Source organism: Phyllosticta capitalensis (genome assembly GCF_038381095.1).
Source record: "Phyllosticta capitalensis strain CBS 128856 chromosome Unknown BKA78scaffold_11, whole genome shotgun sequence".
Taxonomy (NCBI): domain Eukaryota; kingdom Fungi; phylum Ascomycota; class Dothideomycetes; order Botryosphaeriales; family Phyllostictaceae; genus Phyllosticta; species Phyllosticta capitalensis.
Window position 1 is genome coordinate 1,408,552 of NW_027117449.1, and position 27,968 is coordinate 1,436,519.

The 27,968-nt window shown below is 55.7% G+C and overlaps 8 protein-coding genes across 8 annotated transcripts; 5 read left to right on the forward strand and 3 right to left on the reverse strand.

Annotated features, from left to right (window-relative positions):
• Window positions 1-1,589: 1,589 nt before the first annotated feature.
• BKA78DRAFT_356722 (meiotic cell cortex C-terminal pleckstrin homology-domain-containing protein) lies at window positions 1,590-5,628 on the forward strand (the record flags this gene model as incomplete). The annotated part of the gene is made up of 2 exons (XM_066892106.1): window positions 1,590-4,614; window positions 4,661-5,628. 2 exons carry the CDS (start codon window positions 1,590-1,592, stop codon window positions 5,626-5,628), a joined length of 3,993 nt encoding a protein of 1,330 aa, XP_066739984.1.
• Window positions 5,566-6,411, forward strand: BKA78DRAFT_45118 (uncharacterized protein). The gene has a single exon (XM_066893211.1). The coding sequence runs from the start codon at window positions 5,732-5,734 to the stop codon at window positions 6,254-6,256; it is 525 nt and encodes a 174-aa protein (XP_066739985.1). The 5' UTR covers window positions 5,566-5,731; the 3' UTR covers window positions 6,257-6,411.
• Window positions 6,412-9,424: 3,013 nt separating this feature from the next.
• Window positions 9,425-14,186, reverse strand: BKA78DRAFT_333699 (uncharacterized protein; the record flags this gene model as incomplete). Its single annotated transcript, XM_066890115.1, has 8 exons — window positions 9,425-9,472; window positions 9,532-10,101; window positions 10,157-10,378; window positions 10,452-11,241; window positions 11,486-11,718; window positions 11,770-13,368; window positions 13,444-14,012; window positions 14,126-14,186. The coding sequence occupies 8 exons, from the start codon at window positions 14,184-14,186 to the stop codon at window positions 9,425-9,427; spliced, it is 4,092 nt and encodes a 1,363-aa protein (XP_066739986.1).
• Window positions 14,187-14,508: 322 nt separating this feature from the next.
• BKA78DRAFT_257182 (signal recognition particle 14kD protein-domain-containing protein) lies at window positions 14,509-15,053 on the forward strand (the record flags this gene model as incomplete). The annotated part of the gene is made up of 2 exons (XM_066885162.1): window positions 14,509-14,614; window positions 14,716-15,053. Coding segments are annotated over 2 exons (444 nt in total), but the record flags the coding sequence as incomplete, so codon positions are not given.
• An 865-nt stretch (window positions 15,054-15,918) lies between these two features.
• BKA78DRAFT_45186 (uncharacterized protein) lies at window positions 15,919-17,405 on the reverse strand. Its single transcript, XM_066893212.1, has 3 exons — window positions 17,100-17,405; window positions 16,651-17,008; window positions 15,919-16,556 (listed from the first exon to the last, which is right to left on the reverse strand). Exons 1-3 carry the CDS (start codon window positions 17,293-17,295, stop codon window positions 16,181-16,183), a joined length of 930 nt encoding a protein of 309 aa, XP_066739988.1. The 5' UTR covers window positions 17,296-17,405; the 3' UTR covers window positions 15,919-16,180.
• An 849-nt stretch (window positions 17,406-18,254) lies between these two features.
• BKA78DRAFT_325683 (AP-2 complex subunit sigma) lies at window positions 18,255-19,555 on the forward strand. Its single transcript, XM_066889379.1, has 5 exons — window positions 18,255-18,554; window positions 18,622-18,661; window positions 18,735-18,764; window positions 18,884-19,114; window positions 19,277-19,555. Exons 1-5 carry the CDS (start codon window positions 18,520-18,522, stop codon window positions 19,376-19,378), a joined length of 438 nt encoding a protein of 145 aa, XP_066739989.1. The 5' UTR covers window positions 18,255-18,519; the 3' UTR covers window positions 19,379-19,555.
• Window positions 19,556-19,557: 2 nt separating this feature from the next.
• BKA78DRAFT_288932 (RING zinc finger protein-like protein) lies at window positions 19,558-25,003 on the reverse strand. Its single transcript, XM_066885754.1, has 7 exons — window positions 24,639-25,003; window positions 24,028-24,574; window positions 21,296-23,978; window positions 21,090-21,244; window positions 20,920-21,038; window positions 20,614-20,886; window positions 19,558-20,562 (listed from the first exon to the last, which is right to left on the reverse strand). Exons 1-7 carry the CDS (start codon window positions 24,918-24,920, stop codon window positions 19,735-19,737), a joined length of 4,887 nt encoding a protein of 1,628 aa, XP_066739990.1. The 5' UTR covers window positions 24,921-25,003; the 3' UTR covers window positions 19,558-19,734.
• Window positions 25,004-25,120: 117 nt separating this feature from the next.
• BKA78DRAFT_288936 (uncharacterized protein) lies at window positions 25,121-27,808 on the forward strand. The gene is made up of 2 exons (XM_066885755.1): window positions 25,121-25,236; window positions 25,290-27,808. The coding sequence occupies exons 1-2, from the start codon at window positions 25,220-25,222 to the stop codon at window positions 27,670-27,672; spliced, it is 2,400 nt and encodes a 799-aa protein (XP_066739991.1). The 5' UTR covers window positions 25,121-25,219; the 3' UTR covers window positions 27,673-27,808.
• Window positions 27,809-27,968: the final 160 nt, after the last annotated feature.

Below are 27,968 nucleotides of genomic sequence, written 5' to 3' on the forward strand. Positions count from 1 at the left end.
GTCGACATGGATGCTCCCGCACGAGCTTTCGGATGCTCTGTCGCCCTAGGCCGGCCGACAGCTGTCCCGCCTCCAAGACGACCGTTTCCTGTACGTGGCTGACGGCGCGGTTGACGGGCGACGCTATTATGCAACAATGGCTTGCACCAAGTCGAGAATCGCAAGGCGCAACGGCGTTTGAATTATTCAGTCGTCCGGACGTCCTTTTGATAGCACCACGTGGGTGTCGATCATGACGATTGCAATTGCACGCAGGGTCCTCGGGCTGCGCCGCATGCGACATGTTGATGGAGATGGACTTGCCCAGTTGTCCTCCCAGCATTCTGAGAGGGAACGCCAAGCACTACAGCGGAAGGCGCGGCGGACGGAGCGCGTATAGTACGGTACACCTGGATCCTTCCCAGCGGGCCAGCGGCGAGGGACCCGCGTCAGTTCCAGCATACGGAGTGAGATAGTGACAGTGATGTGACAATCACAGGCCGGCGCGCAGTAACAAGTGGAACGGCCGTTGCGGCGTTGCGGAGTCGACTCGCCGTCGCAATAACCACCGTACCGCTGCAGCGGTGTGCCCCAGATTACCAGATGGTCGCGACCCCCTGAGCCGCCATCAGAGCACCAACGCCTCTACCGGTCGGCCGGGCTCGTGGACAGACACGATATCAGGACACGGTGCAACGCGTGTACACGTACAAGTCTAGCCCGAATCCCGAGGCTGCAAGGCCGTCTACGCCCCAACGGCGTGAAGCCATTTTATATTTTGTCCGTTAATTGCTATCCCGGCCTTACCCCTGTCCCCGACCCTCTCTGCTCCCCGGCCGTCCTAGCGCCAACTCCAGCAGCCGGGGTTCATCTGCACCTCGTCTGCATCGTCTCCTGGCCCGCTGCTGCTTGTCGAGCCGTTCGTCTGCTCGTGCCCGTCTTTTCCTCACGGCTTTTGCATGCCATTCTTTAACCCAATCGCCTGCCGTTCTCTCGTTTGGCCTTCTCCACCGTGATTCCCTTCTCTCGCCGCTCCCTCTCCTTTCGTCAGGCCTCTCATTGCGCTTCCCGCCGTATTCGTGTGCGCGAGGAGTCCCTCTCACCACCCACATTGCAGACGATATTTCCCAAGCTGCGGATGACAGCGGACCACAGCAGACCTGTACAACCCGTGCGACATTGGAAACGAGAATCACGCCCTCTTCTTCGTCAGCCGACACGCGCCGCCAGATTCAGATCCATCAGACCCAGGCACTCCCTTTTTTCTAAAAAACAGTAACCGATAACGTCTCTTGGGCTTTCCGTGCTGGTTGTTTCATCTTGCATAACAGGACTCGTCCCGCGCAACGACACAATAAGCTCGCCCTTGAAAAGTATGTACTCTGGCGCTATTGGCCGAGCACAAGATGCCAGGCATTCCTTGCCGCATCGGTCGGATCGGACACGCTAACCTTACGCGCAGTCATGCTTGATGCTCCAGCGCTTCTAACTGCCTGGGATCTCCAGTCTTAGCATCCATCTGGGCGAGCACCAATTGCCCTGGTTTCAAAAGTTTTAGGGCTCCTAGCGCCGCCGCCTAGCCGTTGTCTCAATTCTTTCCACCACATATCATGGCTTCTGGCAACTCCTCCGACCATGAATTCAAAGCGCCGCCGTCGCGCCAAACATCCTCAGAAACAATCTTCATGACCCCACAGCCCTCGTCTCCTGCACGCTCCTCTCGCCATGGAACTCCGTCAACCCCTGGCGATCCAGAATCATCGCCTCCTCCACTTCATTCAGAGTCGTCTCCTGACTCTCTGGGTGATAATTCCTTTTCTTTCGATCCACGTCGCCTGACGCCGACGCTTCAAGCCAATCTCGTTGCCGAAATTCTCAACCTGCGGAGAGAGATAGACTCTAAAAACCGCATCATTGAAGACTTGGAGACAAGCTTGGAATCCTCCCAAAACGAGACTCAAGACTTGCACGAACGTCTGTCTGCCAGCCAGAGCGAGAACCGGGCCGCCAAACGCCATGTCAAGACTCTAGAGTCGGACACTTTTACGACCCTTGAGGAGTTGGCCCATGAGCGAGATGAAGCCAAAGCCGAGACTGAGATGCTCCGAAACAGGCTGGAGGATTCTCGCAGAAAGGCCAAAAACGAGGGAGAAGTGTCAGATCGCACCCAAGATCTTTGGCAAAAGGACAAGGACGCCTGGGATGCAGAAAAGCGGTCTATGGAGCGTCGCATTCATGTAAGCGAAACTCGTTTGAAAGCTGTCTTGGAGGAACTGGCTGCCCAGCAAGCCGCTGCGCAGGAGTGTTTCGAAGCCGAAACGGATGAAAACATTCGGGACAGCGGCTTTGCCATGGAGAGCGATGGAGTCAGTCTTCCATCTCAGAGTCTGTCAAACTCTCCCAAGCGCACGCTCAGCCACAGGAGCAGGCACGAGCGCAACCATAGCGGTGGTAGCATGCGAAGTTTCCGCAGGAACAGAGCATCGGTCTTGACCGTCGGTTCTGAGTTGCAGCAAAAGCTGAGTGGCCCCAGTCTTGCTGACGAATTGGCGCTGGATGAAGAAGACGAAGAAGAAGAGATAGAGGAAGAAGCAGAGAATGACGATGGGCTTGATTCTGAAGACTATTCCGAGAATGAGCTTCGCGCCAGGCGAGCCTTGGAACTGAGGCAATCCCAGCTTCCCGACGGCAAAGCCAGGAAAATGCTCGGACTGGAGACCGACGGCAAGATGGCAACCTCCGAGCATGAGAGCGATACCAAGGAAAACAAACAATCCGCTGAAAATGCGTCCAGTCATCGGCGCAGCCTGGAAAGACCGGCAACTGCAAAATCCAAAGAGGTTCCTCAGCCCAAGCATGACTACGTCGACACGGGCGTGCAACCATCCCCTCCTCCTTCTCCCAAACTTGCTCCCCAAGTCATGGCAGCAGCAAGAAACAGCGGCCATATTGTCAGCGCCATGGTCAATTTGGAAACGAATCAGAGGAAAAAGCCTATCTCAGATCAACATACAGGGTCTGAGATTTCGCATCACAAGACCCGCCCAATGGTTTCTTCTTCATGCCAAACTTTAAACCATCCACCAAGTCCTCCAGAAACACCAACAGTTATGTTTCATCAAAGTCCAGTTGCTTCCTCTCCATCGACAAATTCGCGGCCAAAAATGACGTCGGCATCGACTCAGACCCAAATGAAAGTATCTGAAACGAGCAACCTTGACGTTCCGCCTACTCCGACTCGGGCCCCACCGCCAGCGACCATTTCCGTGCCACAAATAACCATAGAACCACCTGGTTCGTGCCCCACCTCGCCGAGTCGTGCTGTGCTCCCGCCTGGAACAAAAAGTGTCTCTTCGCAGACTACACCAGACATGTTCCCCGATGTTTGCTCACGAGCCATGCAAACCGATCCAATCATGGTGACCAGGCTGGGGAAGCTGCCTGCTCATCTGCTTCCATCCTCGATAGCGTCGTCGTTTACTTCTCCTGATAAGAAAGACTCCACTGAGACCAAGCCAGTCCTCGCCAAGCCATTTGAGGAAAAGGGCAAGAGTCCCTTGCGTGCAACACAGGCGGCGCAGGCGGCACTCAAATCAATGCGACATAAATCGATCGAGGCGACCGAAGACAAGTACCCTGGCCACAATGACGACGGTCCATTGACAACCGAGAGCACTGATGGTATACGCCGGCCATTCAGATCTAGCAGTCTTTTTGCAGGATTCGACGAGGAGGCCATTGCCGATGAGAGCGACGACGATCATCGAAAAGAACCATCGACGTACGACCGGATGATGAAGTACCACCCCCGTCTTGCCAAACCGCCAACTCCTGTGCCCGAAGAGAAGGAACCGCCTTCACGTCCAAGGTCCTCTTGTTCAGCAAAGGTTGAAAAGAGCCCATCGATTCGACGGCAATCTAGCCAGCGTCGGTCTAATATGAGTCCGACTAGAGTTTCTCAGGGACTCGGTGAGTCGAGCAAACTTGCTTCTGCACGGCCTCCTTTCCCCGTGCCTATCCGGTCCAGCTCGAGGAAAGTACCGTTAAGCAGAAGTGAAGGTTCGCAAAGCCCACCCATCCGCAACAATATGCTTGCCAACCGACGTTCGCGCAAGGACTCGACGGCTCGTCAAGACAGCCTACGCAAGGTTCGCTCGGCAGCCGTCATACGAAGAAGCGATCGCTTCCAAGGCAGATCGCCGCCTCCCCCGAAGACCTCCTTAACGTCGCCGACTGGAAGCCAGACCCAGTCGCCAATTGGTCAAGACCGAGTATCGACGCCCAAGCAATCCCGATCCGAGGGCCGTGGCCACAAGAGCCAAAACTCTCGCAGCACACCTGTTCCGGACAGCAAGAGCTCTCCAGACTCCCTGTCCCAATCAATAAGCGTCGTCGATGCTATCGCCATCACCATGGTCGGAGAGTGGATGTGGAAATACGTCCGTGGGCGCAAGTCCTTCGGTGTTGCCGATGCAGTGAGTCCTGATTTCAAGGATGATGGTACTGGAAATGCTGGTATCAACGGTGTCCGGCACAAGCGTTGGGTTTGGATCTCTCCCTACGAAAGATCAATACTGTGGAGTAGCAAGCAGCCTACAAACAACGCGGGCTTGATGGGCAAGCCAGGGCGCAAACGTAAGAGCCTCACCCTGACCCGATGATATTCTACTAACCTCTGCAGTCGTTGTCCAATCGGTTCTTGATGTCAAGGACGACGGTCCGCCTCCGAAGGGCAGTGGATCACAGCCCGTATTCAATCGTTCTATCCTCGTTCTCACTCCAGCTCGCGCTCTCAAGTTCACGGCCATGAGTGCCGAACGTCACTACATCTGGCTCACTGCGCTCTCATTCCTTGCGCACTCTTCACAGTCACTCCCAGACTTGAGCAAACTGCCAACTCCGACACCTCAGCCTCCGGAGCCTAGCAAGAAGAGACTGGGCCCTTTGACAACCCGAAAGAGCAGCAGCTCGATTCGCGCCACCAAGGAGGCCCAAGCTAGCAAACAGCCCAGCCAAACCGAATCCCCTCGTGAAGGTCAAGCAGCTCAGTCTCCCGCATCCGAAGGTTTCAGCCCTCCTGCCATACCACGTTATCACGGCCGGAAGAGAAGCGTTTCCTCTCCACGTCAAACTGCTTTCCGAACCCCTATGCCGCACCACTTCTTTGGCAGAAGCTTTTCTAGCAACCAAGCCTCTGCAAATGTCCCGCCCGTTCCCGCTATTCCAAAGGCGATCCAGTCGAGCACGACTCCTTCAGCTGGCACGAGCGAAGTCCAAAGTCCGACGAGCCCCAACGTCCCTCCATCCGTTCCATCAAGCATCTACAACCCGTCGGCGAGCCGCCGGACTTCAGCTTCGTCCAGCGCTGCAACCCACTCCACCCAGCGACGCGAGTTCTTCGACGCGGTCGCTGGTATGATGAGAATGGAAGCATTTGTGGAAACGCAGAGGAACGATTCCAAACACTCTGATAGCGGATACTCGGACTTGAGGATATCAGCAAGCTCTAGGAACCTCGCTGCCAAACAGATGAGATCCAGCTCAGCTAGCCACAGGGCAGCAAGCATGACCAACAGTCGTGCCCCAACCTCGGCAAGCACACGCAGTCCTACTGTGGAGCATGGAGGCGACTTTTTCAAGGAGTTTTGATTTGCAAGCCGCAGCTCCTTTCACAATTCCACCATCGCCAAACCGGCAGGTTCCTTTGAATCAACGCGCAAATGTTTTACGAGCAACTTAAAGTACGCTCTAGATGGCGATCTTCGATCCAATGATTTATTACGCGGTCGAAACAGTTACAGGTTTTCCAGAAGTCCACGAGGGTCCTTCGTTATCAACTATACAGGCGATGTCTTTCACGCGCACTTTCACCATTAGCGTTCACAGCCTCGGGAACACGAGCAACGGAACACGGCAATCCACATTCGCTTTGATACTAGCCCCTGTTTACTTTTATCGTAACGGCCCAAACCCTGCATTCAAACCCTGCACGCATCATGCTTTGGAACATGCATGTCGCTGTAAAAACGCTCTAAAGGCGTCCACACAAACGCCCAGCAAGGAACGGACGAAACGGTTTATGCGCATCACTTTCGCTGCATTGCGTGTCTTTTCTCCCTCTCCGTCAGGGCTCTTTGATTGGTCACATACTTCTCCGGTTGCGCAACCCGCGCTATTTCTTTTGCCCCTGCTTCGCAAAGCCCCGACGATGGGCTGGCTGCGGTTGACTGCCACATGCATTCATCTTGGACACTCGGCAACTTTGCGCTGCCATTGATCTGTCCGTCGTCATGGATGGGGTCTCTTCACAGTCGTTTTGTAATGTCTGATTCTCCAACAACTCTTCTTCTACTTTAGCTTTCCAAAGGACATTGCGCTCGCTCTCCGACTCTAATTCTTCTTGTATACCCTTTTATTCCTCCATTACTGTACCAGCGTCCAAAACAAAAAGTTATCGCGCTGTGTTTCCTTGCATCAGGCGCATTGGGATTGGTCTTTATCTTCATCGGCCTGCGGGCAACCTTTTCTACATTACAACCACGTCCAGGGTCGTTCTTCGAACAAGAAAAAAAGTCTGGGCGGGGGACATGAGCGGAACTAACTTCCTCTCTTTTTCGATTGAGAACGGGGAGGGCCGCCTAAGAAGTAGAAATACGAATTTTCTCTATAATAATACTTGGACTTCCCGTCCCCCGGCAAGAACGTGTCTCCCAACATACCCCAGGGAACCTGACCTGTCGTCCATCCACGTCTCTGCAAAGTGATGCCTTGGAAGGCGCAAAGCCGTTCGTAGCAGCTAGCCCTAAAGTCAGGCAACGGGTCACCGGCCGGCATTTCGGTTTTTTCGATGCCTTACTCTGCTTCCGCTTTAATGTTGTAGGTAGGTTCCCGGTCGTCCCGGAACGTTTTTCCCTCTCTCCTTCCGAACTGCTTTCGGCAGCACCGCCGAAACTCTGTTGTTCCCGACTGCACTCTGTTATATCAATCTGCGCCTGGACCTGGATTCTTCTTTGTTGATTGCTCGGCATTTGATTTTTGATTTTTTGATCTTTTTTTCTGTTTGCCTTGCACGGAGTTCCCCTTTTCGGACGGCTTGCTTATCCGCCTGACGGTTGTCTGCCGACCGCCATAGGCACGTCCATTTTCTATTCATTCATCCACTGGACAGTCCGCGAGCGCCAATCTTTGCAATCGCACAAAAAGGGCCCACGTCAACTCACGCTCCGTCTCCTGTCCCTCGTCAGCCATGTAGCCCTCGCTCTCTACCTACATATACTCTCCACGGGTCCATCGGAAATCCAACCCCTCGCACAACACCCAAACCACTCTACCTGAGGAGCCGAGCGAGCAAACCCCAGACAACGCAATAATGCAACGCCACGCCACGCTGCGACGCCGTGGCGCCCACGCGCGCGCGCACCTCCCACCCTCTCGCCCATGCGAACGAGAAGCTTCAGACTAAATTCGGCTGCCTGCCGGCCGTCCCGTGGGCGGCGGGCGGACGGGTTGGCAACGGTTTCCGCTCCGTCGCGTCGCGTCGCGTCGCGGTGCGTCAAGCCGAGTCGAGTCGAGTCGAGGCTTTTTGGGGGTGGTTCGAGCGCGCAACGGTCGTGAGCTTGTTGCGTTTGTGGCTTGGTGGTCGCGTGGTGCGTGTCTGTCAGGGTCATTAGGTGGGTAAGTAGGTTCGAGAGACATTTTGCATGGTGCTGGGATAGAGACGAGTGGACGAAAAAGGGGATGATGGTGGTGGTGGTGGTGGTAATAGTACATGGAAGGAGGGGGGTTTGTCGATGGATGGACTCTGTGATAAATCTCACCAGCCGTCGTACGCGTTCTTTGCGTTCTGGAATTTGATTTCCTTGGTCAAAAACATGCTTGCTGTTGAGTGTTCGGTGCCCTGCTGCATCAGGATCGTGTGCGCACGTATCCTTCACCAACGGTTCAAAGCAAGACTTCATAGAAGAAAATGCGTCCAAGCCGGCTCGCCCAGCAAAGCCTCCGACACGACAGGCTAGCAGCTTCAACCACGTACCCGCTGAGTGGCGTGGCAAAGTATCGAGTTGCTGGAAATGTGGCAGGAGCAAAGTGTGGCATCCAGGGGGAAGGAAGGGGGCTGCCAAGCCCAAGGGGACTGGACCGGATCCTACCCCTTTTCTTGCTCTCTTCCTACCAAGATCGCGTTGCAGACAACTCCTCCAACAGCTGTGCTCTGTTAAATCAGCGCGCCCGTCGACTGGTTGACATCCTTGTCGCGAGTTTTCGGTTTACTGATGCCTGCCTGTATGAAGTGCACTAATACTGCTGCTACTGCCACAAAGCAAGCACCAAGACAGCAGGAAAATGGGAGAATCTACAGCACTGCAGAGCATCAGCACAGATACCAAGCGCAAAAGCAGGTCGGACATCAGTCATGACAATGCAAACAACTTCCTCCTCCTGCATCACTCAAGTCACAACCGCTCCCGACCCCCCTGCACTCCAGCCCCGCTTCAACAACATCTTTCATATGCTCGATTACTCCACAAACAAATGCTGTACATCTCGAATGGGCCCTCATCCGCTCTCTCTCCTCAAGATCAGCCAGTTTCCCATGTCGCCGCACTCGTCCATTTGTGTGTGCCTTGATACCTGCTACTCCGCCGTAACAATGACGCGGCAGAGCACCACGTACGCATGTCTGCAGTATTTCATTAACATTGCGGGCCATGCACATCTTTTGGATGCCTTTCAAGAAAAAATTGGAGAATGAGTAGGGAGAGAGATTTGACATTTTACAAACTGCAACGATAACTAGTGCATGCAACAATCAACGCGATTGATACGCGTGATCGAAAAATCTCCCAGCGCCAGTCCTTTGCATGTTTCTATTTTCGAAAAAAGAAGAAGACCGGATCAAGACGAGAAGAGATGGGCATATGTGTGTTCTATCGCCTGCCTGCCTACGCCAACAAGGGAAGCGGGATGGGGGAGGGGAAAACATTTAACCGGAAACGTCGTCATTCGTTTTCGCGCCGTCTCTTCTACACTCCGCTCCCTCTTTCTGCTTGCTTTGCTTCGACGGTCGCCTCGTCCCCATCCAACAGCAGCGCACAGAATAATCGGAAAGAAAAGGACAGCCAGCAGAGCAGGAGCAGCCAAAAACATGCAGGCTGCGCGCTTTGCAAGCAGACGGTGGGCAAATTCAGAGTCTGATTGGCTCAAAATGCATGCATGCTTTCTGTTTTACAAGTAGGTACTCTGGGGGTGGGGGTTGGTGCCTGCTGTGCTTTGGTGCTGCTCTTGGTGCTGAAAATGTGGGCGAAAAAACAATGGATGATGGTAATGATACGATGGACGGCTTTCTCTATCTTAATTACAATTCTCCCCTGCAGCACCAGCCCCTCACTGCTGCTGCTGCTGCTGCTACGACCAGCTCAACCTTCCCCGCTTCTCTATGTCAGGTGGTCTAGTAGTGGATAGCCTTGTCGTACGTGTTGAGCGCCGCCTCCTTGAACTGTAGATGATTGCGTTAGCACTAAACTTGCGATTTGAAATAAAGCAGGAGGTACTTACAGCTTCGCTAAGGGTGGGGTGAGCGTGACACACGCGGGCAACGTCCTCCGACGACGCGCCGTACTCAATGGCAAGGCCGGCCTCGGCAATCATCTCGCCGGCGTTGGGGCCGACAATGTGGACGCCCAGGATGCGGTCCGTCTCCTTGTCGGCCAGGAACTTGACGATGCCCTCGGTGTCGAGGTTGGTCTTGGCGCGCGAGTTTGCCGAGAAGGGGAAGGTGCCGACCTTGTAGTTGATGCCGGCCGACTTGAGTTCGGCCTCGTTCTGGCCAACCCATGCGACCTCCGGGTGCGTGTACATGACCGAGGGGATGACGCCGTAGTTGACGTGGCCGTAGTTCTTGGTGATGTACTCAATGGCGGCGACGGCCTCCTCCTCGGCCTTGTGCGCCAGCATGGGACCAAACGTGCAGTCGCCAATCACCCGGACGTGCGGCAGCTTGGTGCGGTACTCGTGGTCAATGACCAGGCGGCCCCTCTCGTCCGTCTCAATGCCAACGTTCTCGATGCCCAGACCCTGAGTGTAGGGGCGACGACCAATGGCGACGAGGACGACGTCAGCGTCGAGCTGCCGAGCCAGTCAGCAAAAATTCCAAATCTGGGGAAAGTGGAGATGCTCATACCGTCTCCTCCTTGCCACCCTTGGCAGACTCGACGGCGACCTTGACGCCAGAGGCGTGGACGTCACCGCTGGAGACCTTGGTGCCAGTCTTGAACTTGATGCCCTGCTTCTTGAGAATCTTCTCGATGTTCTTGGAGATTTCAGCGTCCATGCCGGGACCGCCAATCTGGCCCAGGAATTCGACGACGGTGACTTCGGCGCCCAGTCTCGACCATACGGAAGCCTACTGCACAGTTACTATTTTGCTTTTTCTCCCCGCAATGCACTTTTTTTTCTCTCCCCCCGGTTGTACCCACCATTTCGAGACCAATGATTCCACCGCCAATGACGACCATCTTGTTGGGAACCTGCTTGAGGGCAATCGCGCCGGTGCTGGTGATGACCTTTTCCTCGTCAATGGTCATGCCGGGGAAGGGCGTGGCCTCGGAGCCGGTGGCAATGATGATGTTCTTGCCGCGCACGGCGGTCTCGCCACCCTCGAGCAGGTTGACCTTGACCGTGTGCTCGTCCTGGAACGCGCCGGTGCCCTTGATGTACTCGACATTGTTCTTCTTGAACAGGAACTCGATGCCCTTGGTCAGGCCCGAGACGGACTGCTCCTTGGCCTTCATCATCTGCTCGAGGTTGAGCTTGACCTCGCCGACCTCAATGCCGCGGTGCTTGCTGTCGTGCAGGATCTGGTGGTAGAGGTGCGAGTTGTTGAGCAGCGACTTTGACGGTATGCAGCCCACGTTCAGACAGGTGCCGCCCAGGGCACCACGCTTCTCGATACAAGCAACCGACAGGCCAGCCTGGCCGGCCTTGATGGCAGCGACGTATCCAGCGACACCTCCTCCGATGATGACGAGGTCCTTTTCGGGCGCCTCGGTGGCATAACCTCGTTTTGACCGGTCGACGAGGAAGAATGTTGAGCTCGTCTGGCGGAAAGCGCTGCGGGGCGCCGCGAGGGGGCGGGCGAACGACCTCGTGGTCGTCTTGGGTATTAAGTGCTTGAACATGGCGGCCGACGAGGGGTGGAATCGGGGCAGGCGGAGGTGGGGGAGAAAAAGAGAGTCAAAGACTGGGTGAGTGACGGCTGACGGGCAGCTTCGGTATGGGCGAAAACGACATGGAGCCTCTCGGAGCATCGGGGCGGGAGCGGCTGTCAGCGCGGACGCGGCAGAATGCGGCCTTGGCACGCTGGGTGATATAACGACGACATGTATGGACAATCCTGGCCCTCCCCACAGCCTCCCCAAACTACATTGTCTATTTCCCTCAGTCCGATTCAGCCTCGATTCGCTGCGTTGCGAGCACCGTGAGCCCGTCAGACGCAACTCCAGCTCCCCACCGAATCGCATCCCGCTCGGCCTTGTTTGCGCCCACCTCTGCCTTGCTCACCACCTTTTTGAAAAAGTACTGCAAGCCCCTCGCCATCTGGGGCGCATCTTTGGAGACCATGACAATGTCGAGCAGTGCCTTTTCGTCTCTGGAACCAGCCTTTTGTGACCGCAAAATCACCGTTGACAGCAAGACTTCGACAAAAGCTTCAGTCTTGGGCCGCAGGTAAGCGAAATTCAGCGTCTGCGGCATTGGTCAGCTTCCGCAACATCGCCACCAAAAAGAAGAACGTACCTTGAGGACCGTGATGGGCTGTCCACCCCCCGCTATCAGTGTGCCAAACATCTTGCCCAGATTGACAATCTTCCTCGTCGTGAGCGTCTCCCCTCCATCCTCCTCGTCAAGATCCATGTCGTCTCCTTCTTCGCCCTCGCCCATGCGCTTGAACAGATCCCATAGGCTAAACTGGAAAGCCTTTTTCAGCTGTTTCTCAGAGCACAGGCGCCTGGCAATCAGGGTGTAGTACGGGTTGTAGGCCTGCTCTGCGCCGGCACAGTGGATCAGAACCTTTGGAATCTCCAGCTCTTGCGACTTTTTCAGCCGAAGCTTCATCAGACGCAGGTGTGCGTCCTTGAAGTCGGACGCGGACATTATGGACATGAAAATGGCACGGCGGATGTCGGTATTCATCCGCTGTTCCTTGGCAAGCTGCAGAAGGTCTGTGGTACCGCTTTCGATGATTTCTTCGGGGTCCACCTTGGCCGACTTTTGCTTCTCCTTGGGCGTCTTGTCTTCGCTGGCATTCTGCTCCGTCTCATTTCGCCAGCTCGCTCCGACCAGCCACCACTTGCCCTTCTTCTCCGTATCCATAATGTCTTTGAGACCAATCCGGAGCGGCTCACTGCCCTTGAGATTGCGGGTATTCAAAGAACCCAGCGTCTTCTTCATGCGTGTGAGGTGCTCGGAAGTAATGGCAGATGCGGCCACACCCGTCTTCATGCGGTTGTTTTTGAGGTTGTTGATGGTCTCGACCATGAACTTTGTGCGGACAGACAGATTCGACTCTCCAGCCTTGGCCACGGCTTTCTGCAGGAGAATGACAATGTCTTTCAGCGCCGAAGGATCATCCTGACGCAGTTGAGGTCCAGACAATCTGACGAGTCGAAGAAGAAGTTCTGTGTTGACTTCTTTCAACTCTTCGAGGAACAAACGAATGTAATCAAACACCAGATTGCTTCCAATGACTTGAAAGTTGTACATTTCGGCCATCAGCGACATGAGGTTGGTCGTTTCTTTGCCGCTAGTCTCGTCGTTGAAGTCGCGGTACTGCTTGTCGAATTCGGAGACGAAGCGCTCAACCAATTGCGCTCCAAAGTCTGTGCCAATAACCTTGTAGACTGCTGCAATGAAACCAGCATGGAGGATAAGAAACGTATCTTGCAAGCTTGTCCGGTCGCAAATCAGCCCCAAGAGGATATCGATGAGTGTGGAGGTGACGTATTGGCGCGGGTTGTTCAGATAGAGCTGCTCGACATCTTTGAGAATGCTGAGCAGATTTGCCTCGGACAGACGGTTGAGTAGACCTTGCGTCTGCCTCCGTAACCGGGTCATCAACTCGGCGTCCGACGTTGGCGGGCCCCGCATCGAGGGTGGTATGTACTTTCCGGCAGGTTTTGCCTCTGCAGGCACGGGAGGAAGATAGGGGTTTTCTCGAACTTTTGGCTGTTCCTCCTCTTCCGACTCTTCGTCGTCGTCGAAATCCTCGGCCCCTTCATCATCCTCAGGTTCTTCGCCATCGGAGTCATCGTCGTCTTCCCCTGAGAAGCCTGCAAAGTCGTCTTCCTCCCCATCCCCTTCTGATTCCTCGCCGTCGTCTTCAGAGTCGCTCAGATCCTCTTCCAGACCATTGTCGAGCTCCTCGCCATCCTCATCCTCCCAACCGTCGTCTTCCGAATCGTCATCACTCACAGACTCCTCGCGGGTCAGAACGCCGGCCTTCCTCCTCTTACTCTTCAGCCACTCGTCATCTGCCGCCGACCTCTTCCTCTTCCCGGTGACAGCAAAGTCCAATTCGTCGTCGATTCCGTCGAGCAGGTCGGCCAACCCGTCCTCTTCAAAGTCCTTCGGCATCTTCTTCTTGCCCTTCAGCCCCAGTTTCTTCTCCAGCGCCGCAATCTCGGCCTCATCCTCGTCGAGCCTCTCCTGGACGCGTTTCGACACCTTTTTCGCGGGCGGCGGGGGCGAGTCGTCGCGCTCTCTCTTGCCCTCCTTCGAGTCTCTGGTTGTCTCTTTTTGCTTGCTGGCCCTCTTCTTGTCCGCCGAAGACTCGGGCTGCCTCAAGCTCGATTTGAGGGGCGTCTGGTCCGCATTTTGCGCCGCCGATTCCGATTTCTTCCTCTTCGGCGGCGGCGGAGAGTCGTCCTCGTCGTCACTTTGCGATTCTTCGGCAGGTCGAGAGAAGCGAGCGCCCCGCGGTTGCTGCGGTGGTGGTCGATGCGGCGGCTGCTTCTTCAGCTGGCGCTCCGCCTTGCGACGGTCTTTGCGGCTCGTCACAGCATTGCGTCGGCGCCCATTGCCATTCGACGAATCTATGCGACGGCGTTAGCGAATTTTCTTTGGCACAGAATGATGTCAACAGGGCACGGCGTACCTCCCAGTTGATCGCGAAGCTCCTTGGGCAATTTCGGACCGCCGTGGTTGCGAGGGCGCATGCTGGAGTTGTGGGAGAGAGACAGAAATTTGGAAGAGGCGGCGGTCCCTCTGCTCGACAACGGCACCGCGCTGCGTTCGGCACGGACCGAGAAGATCCCTGGCGGCCGGCGTTAGGTTGGCCGCTCACCGCCCGCACGACCACCCGGGGTTGCCGCTCGACGTCAGTCCGAAATGCGCTGCTCCCCGTCTCAACATGCTCCAGCGCTAGCTACCAGCACAACTGGCTGCGCTCCTCCCGCCATGGCACAAAATCCGCACATCAGCAACGATGAGGTACGACGACAAACAGATTAGAGAAAAAACTAAAAGGGCAAAGCTGACGGGAGGCGTTTTTGTGTGTCCGCGCAGTTCTTCGACAAACTCACCGACCTCTTCAACTCGCGCCGCGCAAAGGACCACGGCAGCATCTACCTGACGCAGAAGCGCTGTACGTGTGGCCTCGACTGCCTCGTCTCCTCTCCTCTCCCCATCGTCCACCATGAACACGTCTCTGGCAGCCGCCCAACTAACCGACCCCCGCCAACCCAGTAACCTACGACGCGCTCACCTCCTCCTCTTCCACCTCCACCCAAGACGCCGTGCAGCGCGACCCGCTGTGGGACACGCACCCACCATCGCCGCTCCCGGTCATCGTGCGCGCGACGGACGGCAAGTCGAAGCCGCGGCGCGGCGACAAGGTCAAGCTGAGCACGCTGGTGCAGCCCGACGCCCTCGACGCCTTCTACGCCCGCTACGCCGACGTCTGCAAGGCCGGCATGACGGCCCTCAAGCCCCGCGACCGCTCCAAGCGCAAGACCCAGCTCAAGAAGCGCAGGAAGGCTGGTGCCGGTGCCGCGGCGGCGGGGCCCGCCGAGGGTAAGAGTTGAGCGGAGTGTAGGGGATGGTGGGGTGAGGGAAGAGGGAAGGGGAATGCGGGTTTGCGTGGGTCGCCCTCGTCACTGCGTCCAGAATTCGAAGCGGCATCAGCGATGATTTGCTACCGCACGGCAACTTCCAAAAAACCAGCAAAAAGTGAGAGTGGATGATATTTGGGATATGGGAAAGCCACACGAATGAATACCAGCCGAATGGAGTATGCTTGAAGAAGTATGTAGGGGCAGAGTCTCAGGAAAATCAAATACAAAAAGTGACATTTGGGCCAAAATCCCAGTTTTCGTCACCGTTGGTTTGGAGAAGACACTGAAGATGGCGCCTTGAGGCGAAGGGAATCCACAGCAAGAAAAGTACAAGGTAAAAATTTGCAAATGTTCTGATATGCAATGCTTCACTTGGAAGGTGTACGAGTTGTCCGTCCATCCGCAATAACAGCATCTCGCATGTGCCAAGAAAATTTGTCGGACATGGTAAGTACAGTTGTCCGGTGCGTCGTCAACAGCCAGCTTGACAGCATTTGCATTTTTCCTGGCCACATCCAGCTTGTGCTCATGCTCAAAACGTTCTCTCCTTTGCAAAACGCAGGTGAGAACTAAAGAAGAGTCGTGCCGAATCCACCATCGTCATCGTCATCCAACTCGTCATTTTGCTGTTGAGATATATAAATACACGCCCTAGAGGGAAATCCAAGAGGACGGGATGAAGGAGAAAAAGGGGGTGAATACGAAAGGAAAAGAAATGAAAAAGCCGCACCACCTAGCGCCATGCCCGTCACCCGCCGGCCAAATTCCACCATCGCTAATCGTCACCGCAGAAGGAGGAGGAGCAGGAGCAGAGCGTCCTCCAAGCAATCAACTCCCGCACAGCCGACTTTTTTCTCTCTCGAGGTCCCGTATATAAGCAAAAAGGAAGAAAGGCGCCCTTGATCGCGGATGCTAGGCCAAAAAAAGGGAGACAGGGAGAAGTATGAAAAGAAGCAGCCAGTGGCGTCCAAACTTTGGCTTCCCCCTGGACGCGCAGCAGCATGGAGCAAAGATCAGAGTAGAGTGTTGTTGTGTACAGCAGCCGAACAAGGGCCTTTTGAATGGGTATATTTTGAGCAAATTCACCCGTTGCTGGTTCAACCCAGGGATCCTTGCGGTTGGCCTCCGCCGCCGGGCGAGCCCTGTGCCATTTGTTGGTGCTGCTGCTGCAGCGCTTGCAGCTGTTGCTGGCGCGCCATTTGCATTTGATGCTGCTGCTGTTGCTGTTGCGCAGCGGCGGGTCCTTGTCCTTGGGCGCCCTGCGCGGCCGCGGCGCCGCCCATGGCAGGGTTCAGCGGCGCGCCGGTCCAGCCCGGAAACAGAGTCTGCAGTCTCGTGTACATGTCTGCCAGACCGGCGGGAAAGGGCGGCGACGAGGGCGTGCTCATGATGGCGGGGCCGGGGAAGGGATTCGCCTTGCGCTCGTACGTCGTCGCGAGGTAGGATAGGTTGGCTTGGAGGCGCCGCATGACGCTGTGCGGTTGTACCTGTTAGCGCGCGCCGGACGGAGGGGAGTCTTTTTTTTCTTGGTACGACAGAGAAGGAACCAGACTTTGCGGCTACTCACTCGCTCATGTAAATTTTGGTCTCAGGGTCCTTCAGACCGTCGGCCGCCTTTGATCCTTGCTCTTTGACCTTGACGACCTCGAGAAGCAGCTCCTTGTTGATTTCGAGCAGCATGGAAATGCGCTCGTGGTCGCGGGCCTGGGTGCCGGGAGACGAGGGCGGATGTTGGGCGGGTTTGGTGGGCGTCTGAACCTTTTGCTGGGCGGGGGCGCCGTGGGAAGGCAGGCTCACCGGAGCTGCCATTGACTGCGAGTGTTCGGGGTGGGTAGCAGTAGCGGCAGCATACGGCGAGACGTGACGGGGCGGCGAGATGGTGGTCCTGCTGAGATGGGCAAAGGGGGTCTGGAAGGACTGGGAGACTGTTGGGCAGTGAGCGAGTGGACTGCAGTAGTGAGGTGAGACAGGGCAGACGGGAGTCGGGGTTAGGTGAAAAGGTTCCACTCAACTCACCTCGCGGCGACTGCTGCATCATGGAGGCGCCTCCCGGCATGGTCGAGAGGGCGGCGGCGCCATGGAACTGGAAGTGAGCTTGCTGCTGTGGCTGGCCGAGTGCGGGGGTGGACTGGGGTGAGGCGGTGCTTCCTAGCTGAAGGCCGGGCTGGTTGAAAAAGGGCGGCGGATTAAAAGAGTCCATCTGCTGATTCATGCCGGCGCTGCGAGGGCTGCGTCCGGGTGGTGTCAAGCCTTGGGAACGGTAGAGATGAGATCTTCGTTGCCTTTGCGCTAACTATAAACCCTCTCGCCCCGAGAAGGACCGCGTCTGCCTTCAGCCTTCAGCATCTTCCACCACCATCCACCAATTCTCCATCATGGACATGTGTAGGCTTGCAATGGAGCAATACAACAGCTCTACAATTCTCCCCGTACATGACCAGCCAGACAGCAGCCCGCCCATGGCACGCACGCCCCACGGCCAGGGCAACGTGGGCCGGGATCTCGGTGACACGCTTGGCCCACTCCTTGTCTCGTCCTCGGACTCGACCGTCTTTGTTAGATGACTATTATGTACCTACCGACGGCACAAAGGGCACACATGGGTCATTCCTGTCAGCTTTCCATCCAGTCTCCGCATCTCTGCATTTTGATCCACGCTCCGTACTGTACACTCACTGTTCATGCAAGTAACCGCATGCTTGACCGACGTCCTACGACTGTCGACGGTCCGAAGCGAAGTGGAGCATTCCACGCAGCATCCTGGACATGTGTACGGAGTATCCGTAAAGAAATGCTCTTCAAAGCATGAGCTTCGAGGCCTGCGCCAATCATTGCCATCTCTTCAGGTCCTTGACTTGGTCTAAAATGCTGTGCCCTTGTTATGCTCTCGCTTGGCTGACAAGGCCCGAGTGTGCAAGAATTGTCTTTTGTCTGGTTTCACTATTTGAATATGACTGTACATGACTTTGTTCGATTACATAGCTGTGTACACACCCAATGGCTCTTGCTCAAACCAAACTCCATTGTTGCCTGATTGGGGTTGACGTCCCAGCTGGTGACCCTGAGTCAGCCAATCAGCGAAGTGAGACACAACTTCAAACGTAGGACACGGTAAGAAAAGTCGAATGTTGGATCGGCCGGGAATTCAATCCTATCAATTCAACCTTTTGTAGCGGCCTGACGCAAGTTCCCGGCCAAACCACCATGTAAACGTGTGACAGGGCGCTCTCACTACGGCCGGCCAACCAAACCTCCGCCGCAGCGAGAGGAGGAGCCCTGTGCCTGTCCGCCCACGCCGCCCCATCTCCGCTAGGCCCCGGAGCCCCGCTGGGCAGTTAGCTGCGTCGATCTCACTGCATCTCTCAACCGTCACCACAACCACTCGCACAACCGCGCTGCTTTCCAGGACCGCTGCAAACCTCAGTCAGCATTCACGATGGTCCTTTCCTTCATCCTGATCCAGAATCGGCAGTATGATGTTTCCATCCCCCTTGCGCAGCCTTGAAATGATCGATTGACGCCATGCGCACTTTCGCAGGGGCAAGACTCGCCTTGCCAAGTGGTATGCGCCGTATAGTGTACGTGAGCTCTTTGCGCACCGAGGGCTGAGAGATCACCAAGCAGTCAAGCTAACCCGACTCTGATGCGTAGGACGAAGAGAAAGTCAAACTCAAAGGCGAAGTACGTCGTCGACGCAGCCGACCCCCGTCCATGCGACCCTCCGCCCACCACCACAACCACCACCACACAACTCACGATCCAACCATCTAACCAACCGCTCCTCCGTCTCCTCCCTGCAGGTCCACCGCCTGATCGCGCCGCGCGACCAAAAGCACCAGTCCAACTTTGTCGAGTTCCGCAACACGTCCAAGATCGTCTACCGCCGGTACGCGGGCCTCTTCTTCTGCGCCTGCGTCGACATCAACGACAACGAGCTGGCCTACCTCGAGGCCATTCACTTTTTCGTCGAGGTGCTCGACGCCTTTTTCGGCAACGTCTGCGAGCTCGACTTGGTCTTCAACTTTTACAAGGTGCGTCGTCGTCTTGTTGGCAGCCAGGGCGCGGTGGATGATGGAATGAGGTGTTTGTGGGCAAAAAGGGGGAAAGTGATGAGGATGCAACGAGCAGAGAAGGAGGAGAGGAGGAATAGAGGTCCAGGGGCTACGCGAGTTCAAGCTGACGTACAGGCGCAGGTCTACGCCATTCTAGACGAAGTCTTCCTGGCCGGCGAGATTGAAGAGACGAGCAAGCAGGTCGTCTTGACGCGGCTGGAGCATCTGGACAAGTTGGAGTAGTACAGCTCATGGGCGTCTGGGTATGTCGGCTAGCTTTGCATCGTGCGCGGCGTTTGGCGTTGGTCAAGAGGATCGCGGAGATACCTCCTTCCATCGGTTTCAGGGGTAAATTGGCTTTTTGGAGGGAACTTGAGTTCCTCGTGTGCGGAACACTCACACGGGCAAGAATTGTTGACATTGTGTTTTTCCATTTTGGATTGCTCTTTATTCAGCGATCAGTCGAGAGAAAAAAATGAAGCTTTCCCCTTCCATACTCCGGCGCCCACATTTCCAAAGCCACCCACTTCTATCCTCCATCTTCGCTTTTTTCGCAACAAGAAGAAAGAATACCACCAACCACCGGGCCATTCTGCCGACTAACCATAGTTGAAGGGGTTCCTGCACAAGGGACAGCTGCTGCCATTGCTGCTCTTGAACCACTTGAACAAGCAGCTGGAATGGAAGAGGTTCTTGCAGGTCAAGCAGCGCTTGCTGGGCAGCTGCTTGTCGGCGCTGATGATGGAGTAGCAGATGGCGCACTCGGACTGGCCGCGGAGGGCGCCGACGACGTTGCGGCGCCACGCGACGAGGCCGTCGACCAGGTTGCCGTTGCTAAACACCACGACGCCCTGCGCCGCGCGCAGCCAGCTCTGCCACTTGTGCTCCGACACGGCCACCCGGTTGATGCCCTCGACCGTCACTGATGCCAGCGGGTACGTCGCCGGCAGCCGCATCGCCATGGTCATGAATTGCTCGTCCACCTCGTACCCCGCCACCACCTCCTTGGCCCGCCCGTTGACCTTGACCGTCAGCGCCGCGTCGCCGTCGCTCGCGTTGTCCGTCGTCGCCCACGCGCTGACTGCCGCCAGCGCCCCGCCGATGATGTGCGGCGAGATGAAGCGCTCCGTCCATGACTCGACGGCTAGCACCGTCTGCCGCGACTTGCAGTCGATCCACCAGCTCTTGGCCAGCGACGGCAGGTGGTTGAAGACGAGGAAGTACAGGTGCGAGGCGAGGTGGCGCGCGTCGGCCAGCGGCGTGTCGGCTGCGGCTGTGGCCGCGTCGTACGTCGTCACGTCAACCTTTGAAATGTCGGCCGGCTTGCCTTTGCTGTGACCGAGGAACTCGACGAGGAAGTCGAGGAGCGCGGGCACGTGGCCTTCGCTCTGGAGGTGCTCGATGTAGTCGGTCTTGACTTTGTACGACTGTGGGCTGTGTCAGTGGCTCTTCTGAGTTGACACGGGACATGGACTTACCGAGTTGGTGAAGTGGTCGAAGATGAGGAGCCAGCTGAAGAGGTAGCCCCGCAGGCTCAGGGGCATCGCTCGCTGAAAGTCCCACGACGCAATGGCTTCCTTGGGAGGTGCCTCGAGGATCAACGAGAGCAACTCGTCCGGCAATCTTGCAGCCTTCTTGTCAAGCGCCGCGTCGATGGAGATTTGCTCCTGGGCGGCAGGAATGGCTTTGTGGAGGAGGTCAAACGCTGCTTGTTGCACAGAACCCGACTCGGTCAGCAGAAGAGGGTATAGCTAGCGCTCGGGTCAGTAAGGTTGCATAGATACTTTGGGATGGAAACTTGCCTCTGTCGGGTTGTCGACCTGTGTGAGTGGAAGCTGGTTGATTTGCCGGGAGAGAAGCTCATTCACAATCTTGAACGGCTGATGGTGATAGTCGTCCAGGCCTGGAAGAGTCAGCATCAACAGCACAATCCCAGGTTCATTGCTCAACTGACCTTCAGATTGCTTGAGAAGGTTGACGAGACCGTTTGCCGCCGCGTGCTCTTGCGCTTTCCAGGCGTCGACAAGGTCGTCGTTGGGATCCTCGTCAGACTTGAGAGATCTGAGCGTGGCGTAGAGCTTCAGAGAAGCGTGAATGGCAGGCAATGCTCTGAACACTGTTAGCCTCTGGGCTGCAATCACGGAGAAACGAAACTCATACTCCTCAAATCCGAGCTGCGTCTCCTTGAAAGACTCGGCCGATCCCCAAAATGACGTGAGAGACTGCAGAACCTGCTCCCAGTGGTCTCCATAGATATCACTCATCTGAGGAAGCAGAACGACGAGAGCGCGATAAGCTTCTGCCCGCAGTGGAAGACCAAGGGTAGACTCGGGGTCCAGCCATTCAATGACGTGCTTGACAAAGAAAATCAATCTTTGCTTTGCAATCATTTCGACGACACCCTCCTGGTTGTGGATGATGAGGTTCAGAATAGCGAGCAGTCGAAGACCCTCTTGTGAATTTTCGGCAATGTCGTGACCCGTCAACTGTGCCACGAGCTCATTGCAAAGTCGCGAGGCAGAGCCCGAGGCAGCCAAAGGAGCGCTATTGCCAACAAGGAACGCGGCGACCAGGAGAGTCTCGTCGGTCTTCTTGACGGCATTCAAGCTCAACTCCATCTGCGGAGCCTTCTTGCCCTGCCAGCCCTGCAGTGATATGATCTCGGCCGTCACATCGCTGTATGCTACAGCGTTGTAGAAGCCTCGAGGCGACACTTCTTCTGAAGATTTACGGAAGAACTCCAGTGTCGAATGCACAAAGTAGTAAGCCGAAGCTTCGTCTCGAGATGACTTCTCAAGCCAGCTTGTCATGAGCCTCTGGGCATCTGAGATTATTTCCAGAGCATCGTTTTCGGTTTGCGGGTTGTAGCGGCTCCAAATGTTGTTTGATGTTGCTCGGCTAAGATTGTCGTTAGCCAGCAAGATGGTGAGCAAAAGCTGCTCGTAAATCTGGGCACGACGCTCGGCCGGTAGCACATCGAACACAGATGTCTCGTTGAAGAGCTTGACCGTGTAGGCTGCCATGCGCAGAGCAGGAGAGAAGCCGGCGGCATCTCGCGCAACCTTTGGTGGAGACACGTGCTGTTTCCCGACCAGGTAAACGACTCCGCCCAGCTGGTTTGTAATGGCAAAGGTAGGATGAGGGGGAATGGAAAGGAAAGGCTCCAGAGCAGTTTTCCAAGCCGAAAATGACGGGAGCAAGCCTTCAACGAGATCTAAATTTTTCAGATCGGATCCCTGAATCAAATCCTTTCCAAGATCGACGAGCGTGGTTGGGGATACAGAGTTGGCCGAGGCATCGACGAGGCCTCTGGCGATGACGTCTGCAATGGAGTTCTTAAGCGCTCCTCTGCTCTGCTCGTCGGACAATGTTTCCTTCAGGCGTTTCTCCAGAATGGTTGCTTGTTCGGCGACCTCGTCATTTGGATTCTCGGTGATGGAAACTAGCTTCTGTAAAAGTTCGGAGCCTTGTGCTGTGGGAACATATCTCTTGACGAGATCTGGGTTGTATTGGACAATGTTGGACAATCCCTGTAGAGCATATGTTGCCTTGTTCGAAACGGACAGAGATTGAGTCAGGTCGGCTAGCACAGTGTCGACGGTCTCATCTGAGAGCGCAGAAGTCGAGTGCTGCAAGATTCGATTGACAAAATCCCAATTTGTTGAACCCTCGCCTGCCGAGCGGAAGTTTTCCAGGATAAAGGCCTGGAGGTCGGGATTGGCGACTGCCAGCTTGCTCTGTTCTGCTGCTTGAGAGGATAGTAATGACGTTATGGCTTCAAGCTTGACATCTGGCTGGGAAGCATTGATACAGGCTTCTAGTGTGGCGTTCCACGCCTGCCCAAATTCAGGCCTTTCGCTAAACGAGTAGAGAATGGTCGCAAGGTGTGACGACGAGGGCGAAAGGAAAAGCGAGGGAATGCCATTCTTGACAAACGCCAGGAGTGCTTCCTCGAATTCGACATCGTCGGCCAGAAATAGCTTAAAGGTCTGAAGCATCGCTGCTACAATACCGGCAGCGCAGTACGGCTTTCCATTCCTGGAGCTCAACAGATCAAGGGCCTCCTTCAAGAGTTGGCGAGTAGATTCCTTGATGGCACTGCGAACAGAAGGTGGCAAGTCGTAATCCACAATCTTGCCGGTAACGAGAGCCCATCTTTGACCGGCACCCATCACCTCGTTCTGAGATTTTTCAAAATCCTTGGACTGGGCTGGCAAGGATGTCTTCATGTCCTCTATCAGATCTTTGGTGGTCTGTTTCCATGGTTCGAGAATGACGGTAGGCATATTGGGGATGGCCAGAGCTCGACCGACAAGCCCTGGAGCCTGTGGTGCTGGTACAGCCCACACTGCAGTGTCCTGGTTTGGTTTGATGTAGTGGAGAACAAGAGGCAGAACCATTTCTGCAAGTAGTTTCTCTTGCTCTTCAGTCGACAACCGAGCCGATGTAAGAGCAACAATCTTGAAGTAACAGCTGTATGCAGCTGCAAGATTGGCGCGTGGCTCATCTTTGTTTACGATGCCCGCGTGAAGAGCGCCAAGCAATTCGACTGCTTCAGACGAGTTGGATGGCAGCACTTCCTGCGGTAGACTGTCCAGAATCTTTGCCACATTCTCCCAATACTCTTTCGGGCCTCCTTGAGAGCCACGCTTCAGGAATTGCCTTAATCTGCGAGTTACTGGAGACTTCTTTGAGGTGTACTCCTCAGTCCATGTTGTCGGGAACCTAGCCGTTAGCACGACCAGGGTCTCTGTCAGGCCCCAAGACGACCCTGTCTGGTCAGAGTTGAGGGCCTTGCCCAAATACGACTGCGATATGGTGGATAGGTTTGCAGACAAGACGTCTCAACTTGTGTCAGCAAGTAGATGTGGAGACTCCTAGATACGACTCACCTTGCTGCTTGGAAATGCAGGTACGGAGCAACCTATGCACAGCTCTCCTGACGGCTGGATCATTGTAGGATGAAAAGTCCCAAAGCCTGCCATCTTGGATAGCTTCTTCGTAGCTTTCACGCTCCTTTGCCAATTCGTCTGGAGAGAGCTCGGACAGCAGGCTGGCAATGACCGCTAGGCTCGATGCTATGACGCGGTTATACTTGGCTTCGGCATCATCCTTGCTGGTGTTGCGCTCATCGCTGAGCGAATTGACCGACTCCTTGTCTATTACCGTCCGGCAGTATTCTAGTATGTTCTGTTGGAACGCCTTTCGCACGTTGTGCATCTTTTCCGGCGTGGAAAACACAGCCTTGAAGGAAGCTTGCGCAGCCAATGCAACAGACTTGTCATTATCATATAATCCAGCGAGCCATGCGCCCACAATTTTGGGCATGAATTTGGCAATTCTCTTTCCACATGCCGACGCAATCTGGCCTTGGACTGTATGTGCAAGCTGGCGGACTCTTCGAGCGCTGTCTATCGACGTGCGAGGGTACAATTGGACCTGCGCGATTGCAAAACTCAATTACTACTCTATCGTACGTACAGACAGCAGCGGAGAAACGCACCCATGCCTCCAAAACGGCGTCTTCCACTCCGCTGGGTGAAGTGATGTGAGTCTGCAAGTCTTCCAGCGCCTTTGCCTTGGTTGTGCTGTCCTTCTTGGACAAGTTCTTGAATAAGACGACGGTGTTGGCATCTGAGATGGACGAGAGGTCTGGCGGCTCGGACACGTAGGACAGCTGGGAAGCGGAGGATCCAAAGGAAGAGAAGGAGCCAAATCCACCCCCAAACGCGCTGGCTGCAGCACGACTGCTGCTCGCGTGGGACTTGACCTGCCGCTTGCTCATGTCGAAGGTGCCGAGAGGATTGCGGGGGATGGAGCAGAATTGGGTCGTTTCGTGGTGTTGAGATCGTGTCGCGGAGGTGCAAGTTCAGAAGCCGATGACGCAGCGCAAACCAGAAGGCTGCAGCAGCGGGTGGACCCTGCGCGCCAAGGCCTGTCGATCGACGGCTCATCGACGTTCCATTCAAAAGCTCCCGATATAATCATCCACCATCAACGACATTATGTGATGCGCTTGCCCTGGGCGCTCACCACGTCCTCTCCTCCCACTCCATTCTCCAAACATCTTCAACAGTCGCCACCATGAAGTTCAACATTGAGTAAGTCTGCCGAAACCCAAGCTACCCTCTCGACGCCAGCTCACCCTTGACAGCGATCTGCCGGTGCTATTCCCGTACCCGCGCATTTACCCAGAGCAGTACAAGTACATGTGCGATCTGAAGCGCACTCTCGATGCTGGCGGCAACTGCATTCTGGAGATGCCTTCGGGCACGGGCAAGACCATTTCCCTGCTTTCACTCATCATTGCCTACCAGCAGCACCAGCCAGAAAAGCGCAAGCTCATTTACTGCTCGCGTACCATGTCCGAGATTGAAAAGGCTCTGGCTGAGCTCAAGGCTCTGATGAAGTACCGCACGAAGGAGCTTGGTTACGAAGAGGACTTTCGCGGCCTTGGTCTCACCAGCCGCAAGAACCTTTGCCTGCATCCGTCGGTGAAGCGCGAGAAGAACGGCTCCGTAGTCGACGCGAGATGTCGAACCTTGACGGCTGGCTTCGTAAAGGAGAAGAAGGAGCGAGGAGAAGATGTCGATCTCTGCGTCTACCACGAGAACCTGGACTTGCTAGAACCACACAACTTGATTCCTCCGGGAGTCTTTACGCTCGATGACCTATTGAAGTATGGCGAGGAGCACAAGCAATGCCCCTATTTTACGGCCAGGAGAATGATGTCCTTCTGCAACGTCATCATATACTCGTACCATTATTTGCTCGACCCAAAGATAGCAGAGCGCGTGTCGAGAGAGCTCTCCAAAGACTGCATCGTCGTCTTTGACGAAGCCCACAACATTGACAACGTCTGCATTGAATCCCTAAGCATAGACCTTACCGAGGACTCATTACGGAAAGCCACCCGGGGCGCAAACAATCTCGAGCGCAAGATTACTGAGATGAAGTCGACAGATGCTGAAAAGCTTCAGAATGAATATGCCAAACTTGTCGACGGGCTGCGAGAGGCCGACCAGGCGCGTGACGAAGAGGCCTTCATGTCAAATCCGGTGTTACCAGACGACTTGCTGAAAGAGGCAGTGCCTGGCAACATAAGGCGGGCCGAACACTTTGTGTCCTTTTTAAAACGCTTCATCGAGTACCTCAAGACGCGCATGAAGGTGTTGCACGTGGTGGCGGAGACGCCGCCGTCATTTCTCATGCACTTGAAGGAACTGACCTTTATCGAAAAGAAGCCGCTCAGATTCTGCGCAGAAAGATTGACATCTCTTGTCAGAACACTCGAGCTGACCAACATCGAGGACTATCAGCCGCTACAAGAAGTCGCCACTTTTGCAACTCTGGTTGCAACCTACGACACGGGATTCCTCCTCATTCTCGAGCCATACGAAGCCGAAGGCGCCACTGTTCCGAACCCCATCTTCCACTTCACCTGCTTGGACGCGTCAATTGCAATCAAACCAGTCTTTGAGCGCTTCAGCTCCGTCATCATCACGTCGGGAACGATTTCGCCGCTGGACATGTATCCCAAGATGCTCAACTTCCAGACGGTAGTCCAGGAGTCGTACACAATGACGCTGGCGCGCAAGTCCTTCCTCCCCATGATTGTCACGCGCGGCAGCGACCAAGCACCCATCAGCTCTGGATTCCAGGTGCGCAACGACCCCAACGTGGTCCGCAACTACGGGGTGCTGCTGCGCGAGTTTTGCAAGCTGACGCCTGACGGCATCGTCGTCTTCTTCCCGTCGTACCTGTACATGGAGTCGACCATCAGCCAGTGGCAGGGCATGCACATCCTCGACGAGGTCTGGAAGTACAAGCTCATCCTGGTCGAGACGCCCGACGCCCAAGAGACCAGCCTGGCGCTCGAGACGTACCGAACGGCGTGCAACAACGGGCGCGGCGCCGTGCTGCTGTGCGTGGCGCGCGGCAAGGTGTCGGAAGGCATCGACTTTGACCACCACTACGGCCGCACCGTGCTCTGCATCGGAGTGCCGTTCCAGTACACCGAGTCGCGGATCCTCAAAGCGCGGCTCGAGTTCCTCCGCGAGACGTACCGCATCAAGGAAAACGACTTTCTGTCCTTCGACGCGATGCGGCACGCGGCGCAGTGCCTGGGGCGGGTGCTGCGCGGCAAGGACGACTACGGCATCATGGTGCTGGCGGACCGGCGCTTCCAGCGCAAGCGCAACCAGCTGCCCAAGTGGATCAACCAGTACCTGACCGAGGGCGACACCAACATGAGCGTCGACCAGGCCGCCGCCATGGCCCGCAAGTTCCTCCGCGACATGAGCCGCTCCTACGGGCCCCAGCTCCAGGACGGCATCTCCGTCTGGCGCCCCGAGGACTTGCGGCGCCATCAGCAGCAGATGCAGGAGGAAGAGATTCGCATGCTGCAGGGCCGGCCGGACAGGGAGAAGGATGGCGAAGTGGTCATGGGGGAGGCTCCGTACAATGGCAATGGGGCAGCCGATGAGTTTGACGAGGGCGGTGATGCTGATGAACTCATGAAGGATGTCGAGGCCTAGTTGGATTGGCTAAGCCCGTGAGTGTTGAATCGGCTGGGGCAGATGTTGGATATCAGTGTCGGTTGAAGGCACCAACCACATTGGGCAGGAGACATTGCAGTAGTAACCATCAAAACCCGCTTTTGGAAAAACAAAAAGTATCCATTCCATTGCACTCGATGTGACAACTGCACCTGCATCCCGACACGCTCTAAATATTCACCTTCACCATTCAGATCAGAACAAACACACCGCCGCTCATTCACATAACCTCTCACTCAATCGTGTCCCATACTGTCCCATCGTGCAACTCTATC